The following is a 17,872-nucleotide window of genomic DNA, read 5'->3' on the forward strand; positions in this document are numbered from 1 at the left end:
GACATTTCCGTGGTCATGTGGCCGGCATGACTAAACACCAAGGCGCACGGAATGCTGTTACCTTCCCACCGAAGTGGTACCTATTTATCTACTTGCAATTTCTTGCTTTCGAACTGCTAGGTTGGCAGGAGTGGCCATAATTGGTCATGTGTAAAGTCTTTTACTGTATGGATGTGTGGAGAAGCCGCGACTGGCGATGCCTCTGTTGTAGAATAGGCTTCTACTGAAGACTCCCCAGGGACTAGGAGTGTGTTTGCATGCTACAAAGGTTGCAACCTTAGTGACAGTTTCTGCTTTTGTGCTTCATGTGCAATAATTTAAAATAGAGCATGCAAGCTTCCTCAGTGGGAAAGATATAGGAACACTTTGTGTCTCCCCACCACAACTATGATGCAAAATCTGACAGGAGCAATCTAAGCACATCATTTGCACATTTTTGAAAAAAAATTATAAACATTTTTGTGAGCATTGATGTAGTCCAGCAGACATACCTATTCTCTCTGTTTAGTTGAAAGCTGACATGCATGTATGTGTTGATCACGCCCTCTGTGTGTCACTCTTGGCTGATCTATGATCATAACAAATAAGGAATGAAAGGATGGTTCTGTGCCTGACGTAATCCCCAGCTTTTTGGCCTGGCCAGATGAAAGGAGGTTCAGTACTCTGATTCTGCTTTCATCCTTTTGTCACTAAGTGGATTCCATCTTTTTCTGGGAGTACAGTGGGCCAGATACAAGACAGAGTAATGTAGTCTTTTTGAAGCACTTTCCAGTCTGGATAGCAGAATGTTGATGAAAAATATCCAGAGATTCCACTTTAATCTCAGAATTTTTGAGAGATGTTTCCTGTGATGATTTATGATGTGGCTGACGGCACCACCTTGGCAAATGCTGAGATTTTGAGGGCACTGCCTGGGGACAGCAGCTTTTGCAGAGGATGTGAAATCCCCTAGAACTCCCTCAGCATTAATACAGAGTAGCTTCTAAAAGGTATTAATAGAATAAAATTGTCACTGCAAACCTCTTCGAATACCCTGGGAGGTTCCTTCTATATCAGCCGTCTGAAGCTACACGGTTTTCTGGAAACATCTGCCTTTGAAATATTTACAATAGGCAGTCCCTTCTACATTAGTAGTCTGAAGCTATACAGTTTTCTGGAACCTGATGCCTTTGAAATACTTAGAATAGTGATTTTCTTGAGGAAGATTAAACGAAGTCTTCAATATTTGGATTCTTCATTGGAAAGAACTACTTTGGAAATAACACTTCATGGAATATTTCATCGTGTATCAGAAGATTCATATTTAGGATCATTGTGCTTTATTGTGCAAGTATTATATTCATGTACTGCACACATTGTGTATGTCCGATATATTAACACTTGTTACTAGTTCTATTGTGTCCTGCTGCACAGCTTTCCCCCATTGTTGTTACTAATATAGGATATAAGGCCATACAGTCCTCTCTCTCTCTCTCTCTCTCTCTCTCAAGCCATTTTCTCCATGGGAACTGATCTCCGTAATCCAGAGATCAGTTGTAATTCCAGGAGATCACCAGGCCCCACCTACATGTCGGCAACCTTGATGGAGGTCGTGTTCCGGATGCCTCCACCAAATGAGGACAAAGCTGAAATATGGATATTGATTTGTAGGGCTTTGCGGGTGTGGGGGGAGAGCAAGGGGTACAAATTCCGGGGGAGGGGATTGCTCTGGCAGCCACAGGAGCTGGGCAAGGTGCCACTGGAGATAGTAGCAGAATACTTGTTTTGACAAAACATCTTGGGCGATTTCGCACTAGAGCTGCCTCGCGGCGCAGCCGCCGTTTGCCCCGACACAAATATGTCAGTTTCACACCCGAAGCTGCGGGGCTGCATTTTGACTCGCGGCTTCGCCCGATTTCCTTCGCAGTTTCGTGATCCTGGTTTTTGATGATCACGAAACTGCGGAGGAAATCGGGCGAAGCCACGGGTCAAATGCGGCCCCACAGCCTCGGGTGTGAAATTGGCAAATAATGTCGGGGCAAATGGCGGCTGTGCCGCGAGGCAGCTCTAGTGCGAAATTGCCCCTTGTGTGTTCTTCTGAAAGTGACTGGGTGGGGGCAAATGCACGAGAAGAGAGGCACATGGGAATCTTTGTCTGAGCCCCATGATAGCTCTCTGGCAACTTCAGGTAGGGTCTCTTCTTGGTGACATCAAGACTGTGGAATAGCCTTTCTCAGGAGATTCCCTTGACAGCGGCATTGTTTTGATGCCAGATGAGTTGATGTCATTTATCTAGTTTCTGCTCATGTTTGAGTTATTCTGTTTCCCCCCTCATTTTCTTTCATATATTGTCTTCCTTTTACTTACTGCCATAAAAAAAACTGTAAGATCAGTTCTTACACTCTATTTTATTCTGCTGCAGTGTATTTTTTATATTGTTTATTGTTACCTGCTATCAGGGCTCTTTTTGTAGAAAAAGCCCAGCAGGAACTCATTAGCATAATAGGCCACACCCAACACCAGAAACTCATTAGCATATTAGGCTGCGCCCCTGCCAGCTTAGCTCATTAGCACATTACGATGCACCCCCATGTTACCAGAAGTGTGGTCATCCAGCCACACCCACCTTTTGCTTCTTATTCTGTTTACCTTGTTTGTTGTCAAAACCCAGGGCTTTTTTTGTAGCAGGAACTCCTTTGCATGTTAGGCCACACATCCCTAATGTAGCCAATCCTAATGAGTTTCTGCTGTTAGGTGTGGCCTATTATGCTAATGAGTTCCTGCTGGGCGTGGCCAACTTGGGAGCCAGCCAGAACTCCGTTCCTGTGCGTTCCTGCCCAAAAATAGCCCTGCCTGCTATTAATTTGTTATACTTCTCATTCATTCATTCATTCATTCATTCATTCATTCATTCATTCATTCATTCATTGGATTTATACCCCACCCTCCCACCAAGGCAGGCTCAAGGGCGGCTTACATAAAAAAATTGTAATCAGATAAAACAAACAAATCAAAATATAAGTTTAAAAAAATGTCATTGTTTTATTTTCTAGTATTTTGCTTCCCTGGAAAGGCACAATACAAATGCCATAAATAAATTTAAAAAACCCTAAATGAACACTACAAGATAATGTGGTACACTGCTTTTGTACTGGAGGTAAAAATGGCCTTGGAGCCCGCCAAGCTGAGTAGCTCCTATGGGCAGTCAGTACAAGCTGGTAGTGTGGGGGTCGGGGACTGGTCAGCTGAGACTGCAGTGCTACTGGCAGCAGTGCAGGAACAGGCAATAGATGAACCAGAACATATTACTGGTGCTGCTGCCTAGATCTGAGCCAAGTGACCCCCTGTGATGCTGGCAGAGGTATTGGGGCTTGGCTCTGTTGCTGGTTGTGAAGGCCCGCCCTGGGCAATAGCCCACTGGGAACTTTCCCCATGAGCTAAATGGCCAGTCTGTCTCTGCAGGCTACTGTGCCTCCATGTGAACGTTCAAAAGTGGGAGCCCAGGGGATGTTGGTCTGATATCTGTATCATATGGGCATTGACCTCAAGCTGCAAAGTAGTTTAAAAAGGTAAAGGTAAAGGTTCCCTTGCTCGAAAGCCAGTCGAATCTGACTCTAGGGTTGCGGTGCTCATCTCTGTTTCAAAGCCGAAGAGCCAGCGCTGTCCAAAGACGGTTCTGTGGTCATGTGGCCGGCATGACTAAACACTAAGGCGCACAGAACGCTGTTACCTTCCCACCAAAGTGGTACCTATTTATCTACTTGCTTTCGAACTGCTAGGTTGGCAGGAGCTGGAATTAGAGACGGGAGCTCACTCCGTCATGCGGCACACTCGGGTCTCGAACTGCTGAACTACCGACCTCCCACAGCCTGTAGTTCAGTGTCTTAACCACTTGAGCCACCGCAGCTCCAAAGTAGTTTAACTGGGATGGAAAAGCATTGGTTGTAATTTATCTCAAATGTCTAGTTGCATCACAAAAAAGGCATTTATACGGATGTTTTGCTAATAGGAAAATTGTGTTTAGGTCAGTCACTTTAAGGTTCAGAAGATCAGTCAGGTGATTGTTGATAGCCATTTGGAGTTTGTATCCAAGCCAGAGTACACAGGATCCTGGGCACTACTCTGTTTTCTGCACATGTATGCATTTACAAGCATCTGTAACATTTAACTGAGAGACTTCCCTGTATCTGAAAACGAATAATGCCCTCTGCTGGGATAATGATGAAGCTTATAATGAAACTTTTCCAGTTGCAAAATTTTACGAAGAGGATTCAGGTGAGAGCAGAATTTTTCCTATTCCATTCCGTCATTCCAGGATTTTTCTCAACATTTTTAAATTCTTCTAAGGAGAATTTCTGTGACTTATGTCTGGAAATGAAATATGCAGAATAAGCCACATCTTTCAGTGCCTTCAGTTCATTTATGTCTTCCCTTCTATCTGTTGTGTAGGTATTCGCTTCTACCCCCCCCCCCCATACAAAAAACCTAGTTATGGTGTGGTTGTAAATTGGCTTGCATCAAGATTCTTTTTACACAGGGTTGCACAGATATACAGAGGAGGAGAGAGAGGAGATTGGATTTATACCCCACCCTTCACTCGGAGTCTCAGAGAGGCTTACAAACCCTTCCCCTCCCCACAACAGACACCCTGTGAGGTAGGTGGGGCTGAGAGAGCTCTTTCCAGGATTGCCCTTGAGAGAACAGCTCTGAGAGAACTATGGCTTGTCCAAGGTCATCCAGCAGCTGCAAGTGGAGGAGTGGGGAATCAAACCCAGTTCTCCTAGATTAGAGTCTGCACACTTAACCACTGCACCAAACTGGCTCTTTCATGTGCTCTTATGCATTGGAAAACTACCAACCACTTACAAATCTTAATAGAACCATATATACAACCAGACTGCTGTTAGTGCAGTTTGATCAGGGGGGATGGGGGGGAGATGCTAGTGAACAGGAACTAAAAGCTGCTGCAGACTCCACATGCCCAAATGCTCTGTACAAAATTTGGACCAACACTGTGAATGCATTGGATTCCCTTCAGAAAGAAGGCCAGGTGATTCAGGGAGAATTTTGGATGAGGAAATTTTCAGAAACACCCCTGGATCTGAGTCCAGTGGCACCTCAGAGACCAACAAGATTTTCAGGGCATGAGCTTTCAAGGGTTAAGAGTCAGACCAGGCCCGTAGCCAGGATTCTGTGGCTTGTGGGGCAATTCCCCCCCCCCCATGGGGCTGCCATTATCTGCCGTAATGAAGAGGAGGTGGCATGCACCCCCCTCTCTCTCCCCTCCTGCAAGATTTAAAGGGCCCTTAAGCTGATCAGCGGGGAGCACCTGAACCGACGACCAACCGGAGGGCCCTTGCAGGAGGGAGGGGGAGGGGCACACGCCGCCCCCCCTTCATTATGACAAATAATGGTAGCCGTACTTTATAAACTCACGTTTTATTTCGTGAGGATCCCTTTAAATGCTTGTGAGAAGAAGCGGAGGGGCCCTTGAGGAACCGAGGCCATTTAAGGAAGGGGGAGGAGCCCCCAATAGCGCGCCCCCAATAGCCCCACCGTAGTCAGGTTAAGACTCCCAATGTCAGCCTCAGATTCCCCCGCACAGACTGCTCCTATTTTCGGGGTACTAGCTTTCAAGCGTTAAGACTCCCGTTGTCAGCCTCAGAGTCTATTCCTACCCCTCATGAGCAGCATTTGGGGGGGGGGGATGTTACGGGCTGCAGCAAGAGAAAGAAGTAGAGAAGTCGTGCTCTGCTAACTGAGATACTTGGGGCAGTGGAAACTTTTGTCAGATAGCCAAGCCACTGAAAGGGTTTTTTTGGGGGGGGATATCTGAAGAAGAAGAAGAGATTGGATTCATACCCTGCCCTTCACTACCCAAAGGTGTCTCAGAGCGGCTTACAAACTCCTTTCCCTTCCCCTCCCCACAACAGACACCCTGTGAGGTAGGTGGGGCTGAGAGACCTCTTGACAGAAACTGCTCTTTTTCAAGAACAGCTCTGACAGAACTATGGCCAAGGCCATCCAGCAGCTGCGAGTGGAGGAGTGGGGAATCAAACCCAGTTTCCCCCAGATTAGAGTCCGCGCACTTAACCACGACACCAAACTGGCTCTCAATCTGTACATTTATGCAAACAGAAATATCCTTTTTAAGGCCTTTCAGAAATACCCAATGACCTCTGGGATCAAGATCAATAAGAAGTGCCAAGTCAAGCCTTTCCAAAACAGTAGAATCTGGATTCTGCCACTGAGGGGAAGAAGACACATCCCACCTTAACAACAAGGGTGGCTGCTGGTGTAGGGGATGTCCACAACTGAGTACAAAACTCCTGCAACAAAAGTCTCCACGGACAGAGCAGGGATGCCAGATTTTTGGACCGTGACATGCTTTCCTGCCTCCTTGAGCCATAAAGAGAGAACAATGGGTACAGTGAGCAAGACACTTAGATATACTTGGTGAATTTTATTGATTGAGAGATCGTTGCATAACAAGAAAATGGAAGGGGGGGGCAGGAAGACCAAAACTGGAGATGTCGGAGGAGGTCTTTAAATACAAGCGATGTTTCAGTCCTGATAAGTTGCTAAAATGCTCTTCATGGGGTTTCTTTTCTTTCTATTGTTTATGGAGAAATGTACAATTGTACGAAATAGTAATTACCATGACAAAATATTTTTAACAATACAATCCTAAACAAATTTCTTCCTTTTCAAGCCTGTTGACGTCAATGGGCTTAGATGGGTGTATCTATGTTTAGGATAGCACCGTAAAATTACTAAATAGGGCTAAACATACTTTTGACACCTGTAGACCCTGTACATTATATACATTATATACTACATGAGAAACAACTTATCCTGAATGCTGCTGTTATGCACAACACTGATTTTCATTGTATGGTAGGCCCCATTTGGGTTAGGATGCCCTTAGGGGGAAAGATCCAGGAAAGAACAGGATCCTGAAGCAGGTGTTACCTTCCTGATTATCAAAGACCTGGGAAAACAGTATGGGTGATTTCCAAAAAGCGCCGTGCTCACTCCTCCCTTTTGCCTCGATGGTACGTGTCAATTTCACACAAGCTGCTGTGCGGCCACATTTTGCCCCGCAGCTTTGTGCGATTTTCCCCGCATCTACTCAATCTTCAAAAAACAGGATTGAGTAGACACGGGGCAAATCGCACAAAGCTGCGGGGCAAAATGCGGCCACGCACCAGCTTGTGTGAAATTGACATGTACCATCGGGCCAAAGAGAAGAGTGAGCGCGGAGCAGCGCTTGTGGGAAATCACTCCCTATGTCTCCTTGCAGTGGACTGTTACTGATCCATGTTCCATATATGGCAGTGCATTGCATTGAGGGTCACCAAGTCCCTTGGACTGGCTGGCGGGGGATGGGAGGGGGGTAAACTTACCAGAAGTGGGGAGGAATGCTGAAAATACACACAATGTGCCTACATGACCTGGAAGTGACATAGGGACGTCAGGGAGAGACGCTGTGGTTTTGGGGCAAAACTCTATGGTAGAATTAGCTTCTTCTGGGACATGTAGGCATGTGACATTTATTTTTGGTTTCTTGCCTGTTGGGGGGTAATGGGGGCCAGAGAGGAGTGGGGGACCCCCGCCCGCACTGGGTGGTCTGGCATCCATACTACAACATCACCATAACATGACTTAAAGAGAAGTGAATTTAGAAAGGGTGTCTTCTTTGTACTTACGGCTGATATGTTATATATGTTTCCTGGTGCATACTTTTGGAAAGGGTGAGAGATATGCTATGCCTCTTTTAACACCCATATGGGATTACTACCCAGTCCGCAGATCCTTAAATCCAGCTGCGGTCGTATTCATTTTTTAAAAACAAAAATCCTGACCGGTTTCACTGTTTCCATGGGTGCTATTTCTTGAGTACCATTTCTGCCTCAACCGCTGGTTCTTGCTTCTTTCTGGAGTAGTGGATCTCATCTAGTCAGGGATCCTGCAGTGAAGACAATGATGCCATAGTGCCAGTAGCCAGTTTAGTGACCAGATGCTACCACTGAAAGTATGCAGTCATTGTTACTGCCTACATGAATCTTTTCACGCAGATTGTAGGAACAGTGCCCCCAAAGAAGAGTTTGGCTCGGTGCTAACAGAATCATTTGCAAACCCTCAGTGTGAGATGCATATTAAATTTTAAAAACAAAACAAAATGGGTAGTGCGGCTTCAGTCTTCAAAAGAGTCCTCTCTGATTAGCAGAAGGTGTTTTATATCTTCTCTGGCAGTTTCATTTTCTTTACAGTAACTCCATGTACTTTCAAGAAGAAAAATGGAGCGCTTCTTCATTACTGTCTTGCTTTAGCACTCAGAAATTCCCCAAGGTCCAATGTACTCAACCTAAATAATTTTATTATTCTCCATTGATTTTTGATTTTTCTTGGCATTGCTATAGTATTTTTTATCACATTTGTTCCCAGGCTATCACATTCTCAACATACTCTATATGCATTCAGTGCTGGAAATACTGAAATAATTGCTGTTTTTCTCATGCTCCTTTAGTTACATTCTCTGATGCACTATATATTTAACAAATTGCCTCCCAGACATATTAACAAGATGCCTCCCCCCCCTTTTTTTTAAAAAAAGTATGTACTTTAAAAAGAGGAGCAAAAGTCTCAGTGTTCGTGCAACACACTGTATGTAATCTACTGAACAGGTAAATCTTGGGCAATGTCCTCCGGAGTACATAACACCTTTTAGCTGCTTCATCTGTTAACTGTGGCCCTTTCCCATGATCTGACCCCAGTTATCCTTGCGCTGGTTACATATAAACTGGTCTACTGTAATGCATTCTGTGTGGGGCTGCCCTTGAATACTGTTTGCAAGCTTCAGCAGATCCAGAATGCAGTGATTAGGCTACTAGCAGGTTTATGATCATGGGATTGTATTTCTCAGGTTCCAAAAGACTGGCTCCTCTTTTGCTACTGGGCACAATTCAAAGTTCAGGTTATTACTCACAGAGTCCTACACAGCCCTGGACCAGGAGACCTTCTTCTCCTGATCATCTTCTCCTGTCTGACGTGCCCTTCAGTTGAGATCATCATCGAACACATTTATTTTTAAAAACATTTTAATGCTGCCATTAAGAACATAAGAACATAAGAGATGCCAATGTTGGATCAGGCCAAAGGCCCATCCAGTCCAACACTCTGTATCACACAGTGGCCAGAAATACCAGTGCCATCAGGAGGTCCACCAGTGGGGCCAGGACATTAGAAGCCCTCCCACTGTTGACCCCCCCCCCCAAGCACCAAGATGACAGAGCATCCCTTGCCCCAGAGCCCCTATCTATACCTTGTGGCTAATAGCCACTGATGGACCTCTGCTCCATATGCTTATCTAATTCCCTTTTGAAGCTGTCCATGCTTGTAGCCGCCACCACTCCCTGTGGCAGTGAATTCCATGTGTTAATCACTCTTTGGGTGAAGAAGTACTTCCTTTTATCCGTTCTAACCCGATCCACCCAATCAGGGCTTTCACGGCTCTGTGTACTTCAATGGTCAGAGGTGCAGTGGGGGAATGTAAGGGTTGGGTCTTTTCTGTTGTGGTGCCCACATTTTGGAGTTTCCTCCCTGCTGAGGTTCAGCTGGTGTTGAATTTACTGTCTGTAGGGGCAAGGTGAAGACTTTTTCATTGTTCCAAGCTTTTAATTGGTTCCTTGATTGCATTGGAGTCATTTTATTGCCCTGTTTTCACTGAGCTGCTTTTATGGGTACTACATGCTCTGTTTTTAGTGTGATTAATGAGCTGTCTCAGGCACTTTGGTGGAGAGTCCAGGACATGGGTGCTTTAAATAAATAAGTGGCACAGCATATGCTTGGCACACAGAAGGTCCCAGGTTGAATCTCTGGCATCTCCAGCTAAAAGGATCAAGTAGTAGGTGATGTGAAGGACCTCTACCGGAGACCTTAGAGAGCTGCTGTCAGTCTGAGTAGACAGTATTGACAATATTGATCTTGATGGACCAATGGTCTGATTCAGTAGAAAACCAAAGAAAGTACCAGAGGCCACACAGTATAAGGCAGCCCCATGTGTTCATGTGTGTTCATGTGAAGCATGATTATGCTTTGACAAATTTCATTTGGAGGAAACAGTTTTATGGTTTCATTTCTCAGTTACCTTTTCAGACTCAAACCTCTCAACATTAAAATAACAGATTTTATGTGCTTTCTCACAGGGTGCTGAGAAAATTTTGTCAATGAATGAATCGGGGGAACTGCAGGATCTCTTAACCAAAATTGAGGTAATTGTGTTTTTACAGAGTTTATAGTACACTACACATTAAAATCTCGTCTTCCCACACATAAGTCACTCAAGTTTCTTTGCCAGAACCTCCCATGGTGCATCACATTGACATAAACACATGAAAAAAGTAAAGCAGTTCCTTGAAAAACCTGGTAATTCAAATGTTTTGAGTGACTGTCTTTAACATTTGGGTTGATAAAGGTCTGCAGCAGTGTTCCCTCTAAGCTGAGTTAGTGTGAGCTAGCTCACAGTTTTCTAGCTTCTGGCTCACACATTTTTGTCTTCGCTCAGGAAGGATGGCTCCAGAGCAAACTAATTTATGCAGTAGCCAAATCGCTCACTCACAACTTCAATGGTGGTAGCTCACAAAATAGAATTTTAGCTCACAAGACTCCACAGCTTAGAGGGAACGTTGGACTGCAGTTGATAAGAATAAGGCTTACACAAAGTAAATGCTGTGTGCTTTCTTTTTGCATGTTGGTGAGAGTGTATGTTGATAGTTTTGGGTACATATTGTACATAGCTTTGTGGTACACTTATAGTTGTACTCAGTTTCCTTTACAAGAAGACAGCAACATAAAAGTCTCCAACCATGTGCCTAACTGTGTCACCAGCAAGTGCCAGGCTTCGTGTTATGAGGAAAACATCGGGTTGCTTACTTTGTGTTTTCTTCGTAAACAGGCGTTCTTGTAGGAGCCAATGAGGAGGGCAGAAGGGGATCTTTCCCCCCTCAACTCTGCCATTGTAGCAGGAGCCACACATGTAGGATGACATGTCACTTCAGCATGAGTCCCATCCTAAGCCAAGTGTCCAGGGGATACGGCAGTTCCCCCCCCAAGTGCCATTATTTATTTATTTATTTATTTAATTTATGAACCACCCCATCCCTGCTACCGCAGGGCTCTGGGCAATGTACAATAATGTTAAAAACACTGACCAGATAAAAACAATAAATCATAGAATACATTTTTTAAAAAAACAGATGGCGAATACTGACACTTATTAATTAATTGTTCCCATATTACAGACAACTGGCCGTGTCGCAGGCAGGGGGGAAGAGGTCGAAAGGAGCAGGGAAAACTAGGGCTGCCAAGTGGGGGTGGGTAAACCCCCGCTTCAGAGGCGTGGTGGAAATCGGGCCCCGGGGGGAACTCCGCCCCCCGAAGCGCAGCGTGGCTGTGTCACTGGAGGTGACGCAACCACGTCAATCACGTTGGGGATGTGGCCCCGATCGTTGGAGGGAAAACTCTATGGTTTTCCCTCCGACGATCTGGGTCACGGGTTCAACGTGATCGACGTCGCGCGTCACTTTCGGTGACGTGCTGGCGGCGCGCGCGCACATCGAAGAACGGCTCCCGGAGCACGGCGAGGCTCCCCCGCCGGTAAGAAAATTTGACTTGGCAACCCTAAGGGAAAACAGAGGCGGGTGCCAGCCAAGATGAAAGCTGTCGCCGTCCTCAACCAGAAGCCTGGTGGAACGTGTCTGCCTTGCGGGCCCTGCGGAATTGCGTAAGGTCCCGCAGGGCCCTGGTGGTTTTCAGCAGAGAGTTCCACCAGGTTGGGCCCAGGGCTAAAAAGACTCTAGCCCTGGTCGAGGACAGCCAGATATCCTTAGGGCCAGGGACCACCAACATGAGTAAGAAAATTGCCCTCACCTATATTGGAGCCGGCCTGACCTGGATGGCCCAGGGCAGCCAGATCTCTTCAGATCTCGGAAGCTAAGCAGGGTCAGCCCTGGTCTGTATTGGAAAGGGAGACCACTAAGGAATACCAGGGTTGTGACACAGAAGGAGACAATGGCAGATCACTCCTAAATGTCTCTTGTCTTGAAAAACCCCACAGGGTCGCCATAAGTCAGCTGCGATTTGACAGCAAATAAATAAATAAGACTTGGAGGCTAAGGAGACGAGACACCCACTTTAAGGGACATCTACTAGACTGAAGCATATCCCTTTATAGCCAGTTAGAATATCTGGAAGGCAGATGACCTTTTAAAAACAAATTCTTGTTTTTCTCGTGCTTCTCTGTCCCTTTTTATTCTTTGCCAGCTCCTCTTCGATTCAGCACATTTGATATGCGTTATTGTTTCTTGCCTTCAAATGTTGAGATATTTTAAAACTTTTATCTGTTCTCTCCTCCTCTGTTTTCATGCGGACTCTTTTCATAGATTTCATTTTTCCGACAGAACTGCTGGATATGCACTACTGTTGTTCTCCTCAAAGGGCTTTTTGTTATTTTATGACAAATTATGGTGTCTTATATAGAACAAACAAAAAGAAACAAAGTAAGAATGTTGATTTAATTTCTCTGTGTGGTATCGATTCCACTCCGGTGTGATTCCAAGGCAAATGAGTCCTTAGAGAGGACTGAAGAAGTAGGAGGGCCGAGGATCACATCGGTTGTACAATCTTTTGATGCCATACTTTAAGCAATTCTGAATTTATTTTGATAAGTAATGCATTTTTAAACATCAGCCTCCCGATTAAAAGGAGATCAAATCAAGCAGATCTCCTATTTCTAAATTAGGTTCCTTGGAAGTCTAATGAGACCATAAAGGAAACACGATCAGCTTAGGCCTTCTGGCACATCCGTTTGGTAGCAATGCATGGAATCTGGATGAGATATTTCCAGAAGGAAAATGAAAATTACATAAAGATGAAGATTCACAGCTTCTGTTTGCACAATAGAGGGGGGGGGGAAATCTGATGGAGGGGGATGAACTCATAATGGTGGGGCTGCAAAAAATTCCTAGTATCTGTATTTGAAACTGTTTTGCTTCTGTCAAGAGGTTTTGGATGTTGCTCGTTAACTGTCACTCTCCCCCCCCCCCCATGCACATTCATTGTCAATTCCACTTTAATCAAAATGCCAGTGTTGAGTTTGGTGACTCTAGGTAGACTGATGGAAAATGAGTACAGCTTTTGTTACGTAGGCTATGTCAGTAACAAAACTGGCTAGCGATGGGATGATGCTATTAATGGCCAAAAATGACAGGGAAAATAGAATTTAGGGACACTACAAGAGCCAAAGGTTCACCGAATAAGGATTGACCTTCATGGCCTGATTCACAATTAGGGTTGCCAACTACGGGTTGGGAACTACCTGGAGATTTTGGGGAATGTAACCTGAGGAAGGCAGGGTTTGGGGAGGGGAGGGGCCTCAGCAGAGCATAATGGCACAGAGTCCCCCTCCAAAACAGCCATTTCTTCCACAGCAGCCGATCTCTATCACCTAGAGATCAATTGCAATCCCAGGAGATCTCCAGCTGGCAGCCCTGTTCACAATCCAGATTGTATTGCAAATAATGAGTAGTGGTTTTCTCTCTCTCTCTCTCTCTCTCTATCTTTTGCAGAGAGTTCAGCACCCCCATGCATGCCTCTCCTGCGGGGGCTTTGGTTTTATTCCGTGCTCAGCGTGCCATGGGAGCAAGATGTCCGTCTTTCGGAACTGTTTTACAGACTCATTCAAGGCCCTCAAGTGCACCGCTTGCAATGAGAATGGGTTGCAACGCTGCAAGAGCTGCCTGAGCTAAAGATGGTGGCCTTGGTACATGTGACAACCTCATTTTATTATGTCAACGCAGCAGTTTGTTATACTCTTTTATATTGAGCAAAACCATCATGTTTTCATTCAATCAATAAAGTTCATTTGTAAAGAAAAAGAAAAAAGCATGCTGGCTAGAGTCATTTGCATCCACACAATGAGATCCCACAACCTGGCATATAAGAAGCCAACATAAGCAATGCCTAGAAAGTCCCAAGTCTGATAACTAGAACTTTGGACAAGCTGCCATGATATTATAACCAGGATCAAAGAACATCTGAAGGCAGTTCTAGAAATTCAAGACTTGCTGACAAATTGTACTCAAGGTGGGATATGGTTCAGACAGGGGTCATTTCGTAGAAAAAGAGCTAGGGGAACTCATTAGCATAACTCATTAGCATATGCCACACCCCCTGACATCACCGGAAGTGTGTCATAAGGCCACGCCCCCTGACATCACCGGAAGTGTGTCATAAGGTCAAACACCCCGCCCCCAATGGTCCCGGCCGCCAGTGGCGGCCTTGCAGCTCCACTGCCAAGCCCCATGAGGGGCCCGGTGGTGGACCTGCAAGGCCGGCGGGAGTGCAAGGAAGCCCCGCGAAGGCCCTCCCTGGCCCCAGGCAGGCAGGGGTGGGGAGAGGCAGGGAGGAAGCAACTTACCCTCCCTCTTCTCCTGCCTCCTCCTGGCTGAATGAGGGCTGGAAGCGGGGCGGCTGGAAGCAGGGGGCGGGGCTTCGTCATGTGCCCCGTCCCCTGTACCTCACCCGGGGGAACTGCGATTCCCCATGACCCCCCCCCCCGAAATGACCTCTGGGTTCAGATTTCAGTACTGCACCTATACAGGAGACCAGATGAAATTTGAGGCCATTATCTGATGTGCATGAGATTCCTGTGGATTTTCAGGTCTTCCAGTGCTTTATGCCACATTGGTGTGGGACCCTGAACACTGAACTGTGACAACCTGTAGAAGTCTTGTGCCTTATGTTGCACAGATTAGGCACTCCTTAAAATTTAATTTCTGCCGCTGAGAAATCATTTGACTGTGAGTGGATCATGGCATCTGGGAAACCTGTGATGACCATGTTACGTTATTTCTAGTATTATCATGTTCAAGAGGAACATGGCACGGATTTGGAAATTCTGCTAAAACCCAGCATTCAAATATTAGCACTTGGTTTTATCTATGGGATATATCGGTTTATATGCAAACATATACTTCCCAGTTTTGTCACCTATATTTCCTCAAACAACAGTGGCCACACCATTGTTAGCAATGTTTCCTAAGATGAGACAGATGCAAGTCCTCAGTTGCCTTTCCTTCTTTCAAACTGGTTTGCACATCTAAAGGTCAATGGAGCAATGTCCACTTGGCTGAAAGCCAGTTCACATGACTAAAGTGATGTGGCAAACAACACCATTCAACTTGCTTTTGCAGCTCTGTTATGGTGCAATACATATGGGAAGATTTACAAACTGGGTGCATGGTATAGCAACCAAACAGACGATCCAGTGTGTGCTGCAGTACACAAGTATCAACACAACCTACACTGTTCACATTCTAGTTGTGATGGGGACATACAACAATTATTACAGAGGGGTTGCCATGTTGTTTTGTTGCAGCAAACATAAAGATGAGTCTTGGACCACATGACAAAATAAACGAACTTTTATTCCAGCAAAAGTTTTTGTGGACTAGAGCCCACTTCTTCCGATGCACTGAGTGGATCATTACGATGTGGTATATTATGCAGATGTATGGAAAAGAAATGAAACAGCAGCCTTAAGGAACCATGAAATGCTGGAAGCACAAAGCGAACTGTAAAATTCAAATCTAATCAGGAAAAAATACAGAGATAATCTGCTAGTATTGCTAGTTTAAGATGGAAAAGCGTGTTTTTCAGGCTTTTGATTTAATTGATGCTGATCTAGGGATTATTACATTTGCCGGATTGATGTTTGTTTTTGATTTCTGTTACTGAGACTGAAGCTGGATTATTCTTGGCCCCTGTTGGTTTTACCGGCCGTTACAAGAGGAAACAAGTGTGTGCTTTTAGGATTCCACGCATGTAGACCACGAGAGGTAAGAAGACGACCCAATTTTATTAAACATGAAAAGAATAATGAATATGAAGAACAGATTATCAATGAAGATTTTTCTCGCAGGTACAGACACACCATCTCAAATAGAAATGGCTTCAGGAAGAAGTGAGACCTGAAATATTGCCAGTATACATTTATTGAGGATTGTCTATGCTGCTTCTTCAGAGTCCCACTCAAGGTGGCTTTCCATTAAAATCACGACAATATTAACAACTAGCCAGTCAACCCGGGGCAAAGCTTCACAGATGATCCAGGCAAATGACTAGGAAACCCCGGACACAGACAGACAGTCTTTGACGGTTGGCTTGGTGAAGCTCCTCCTTGTGGCTTATGTGGCACCCCTATCTTCTCCCTCTCTTGGAATTGTGGTATTTTTGGCACCTTCCACCCCTCCTTGATGCGTCTTTTAATAAATTTCCAGAATACAATTTTTAAAGCGAGAAATCATTGTAGAAGTGTGTGTACACACATACACGCCTCCCCCAAATGGACTACATTCCACATTGTAAGCTTCTTGAGCTCCGTAAAGAAGGAAGATGGATAATAAATGTTTTAAAGAAATAAGCAAATTCTTGTCAGTGCAATCCTAAACAGAGTTACAACTTTCTTAGCTCAATTACCATTTAGGATTGCACTGTAGCTCATTTGGATGATTACAGCATATCATTGCTAGTGATTGCAGTCGTAGGTTCCACTCATAAATCTTCCTACCATCAGTACATTTGCCAGCTCTTACTTGACCTGGCTGTTTCTGAGCCACGGTGGCCCAGAGGTTAAGATGCTGAGCTGCAGACTGGAAGGTCAGGTAGTTCGGGAGTTCAAGAGCCAAGTGCCATGTGACATAGTGGGTGCATTCATACGGGGCGTTTCAGCCGGCATAAACTGCACCAGTTCCAACCGGTGCAGTTTATGCCAGCTGAAACGCGATCGCACTTACCTCCTGTCTGAGGAGCCCATCGCTGTATGCCCATTCACACACAGCGGGCATCGGCAGTTTGTTGTTGTTTTTTAAATTAGTTTGCGCATGCGCATAGGCAGCCATCCACAGAATAGTGATCTTCACGCATGCGCAAAACACCCCGTCCAGAAAAGCATGCCCTGAAGAGAGGACTTACCTTTAAAGTTTAAAGAGCAAACTGGCCTCCCTGAGGTCCCGGACTCCTCTAAAACGTTAAACTAAACCTTTTCTTTTTAAAAAACAAACACTGGGGCGAAGCTTCACCCAAGCGCATATTGCCAACCTAACAAAAAAAATGGTGGGTGAAAATCGGAAGCCTCAGGCTTCCGAACGAAAGTGGCTCTACAACGGTGGAGAGCGATCAGACGGGGGGGTAAAGCGGTTATAACCGTTGCACTCAGGATACTACCACTTGGGGACCTAGTGGCAGAATACAACGGTTTAAAGCTCTTTGCAACGGTTAGGAACGGAAGGCAGATGTTCTACGTGTGAACGCCAGTAAGTACACCGATTCCAACTGGCACCTATACCGTTGTAAATGCCCCGTCTGAACGCACCCAGTGAGCTACCGTCTCTGGCCCCAGCTCCTGCCAACCTAGCAGTTCGAAAGCAAGAAATTGCTGGTAGATAAATGGGTACCGCTTCGGTGGGAAGGTAACAGCGTTCCATGCGCCTCAGCATTTAGTCATGCTGGCCACATGAGTGAATGAAATCAATGTGTGCAAATATTTCTATCCAAAAATCATACAGTCATTTCTGTGAAGCTTGGAGTAAAGCTGTTAACCCTAGCACGAGGAGAGCTGACCTGAATGGTATTGAGTGGCTGAGGGACGAGAAGGGCTTAGATGCTTTGATCTGACTGAATGAAAAATCTCATACAATTTTATTAAATATATGGGGGGGGGGGAGTCATGTATATTCCATTATTGTTTCTGTACTTTTATAGCTCCAGGCAAGTTTTCCGATTTCATCCTTCTGATGTACATAAAGCTTCTGATGTACAAAATAATTTGGTT

General features: G+C 45.2%; 1 protein-coding gene across 1 annotated transcript in view; it reads left to right on the forward strand.

The window, feature by feature from the left end:
- GRXCR1 (glutaredoxin, cysteine rich 1) overlaps positions 1-13,787 on the forward strand; it is a 73,180-nt gene extending 59,393 nt beyond the window's left edge. Inside the window, exons 4-5 of the mRNA XM_015413736.1 lie at positions 10,188-10,253; positions 13,608-13,787. Coding sequence (XP_015269222.1) covers positions 10,188-10,253; positions 13,608-13,787 — 246 coding nt within the window. The remainder of the gene's footprint in view (positions 1-10,187; positions 10,254-13,607) is intronic.
- The last annotated feature ends 4,085 nt before the right edge of the window (positions 13,788-17,872 follow it).

Source organism: Gekko japonicus, unplaced genomic scaffold (genome assembly GCF_001447785.1).
Source record: "Gekko japonicus isolate JY-2015 unplaced genomic scaffold, Gekko_japonicus_V1.1 scaffold670, whole genome shotgun sequence".
Taxonomy (NCBI): domain Eukaryota; kingdom Metazoa; phylum Chordata; class Lepidosauria; order Squamata; family Gekkonidae; genus Gekko; species Gekko japonicus.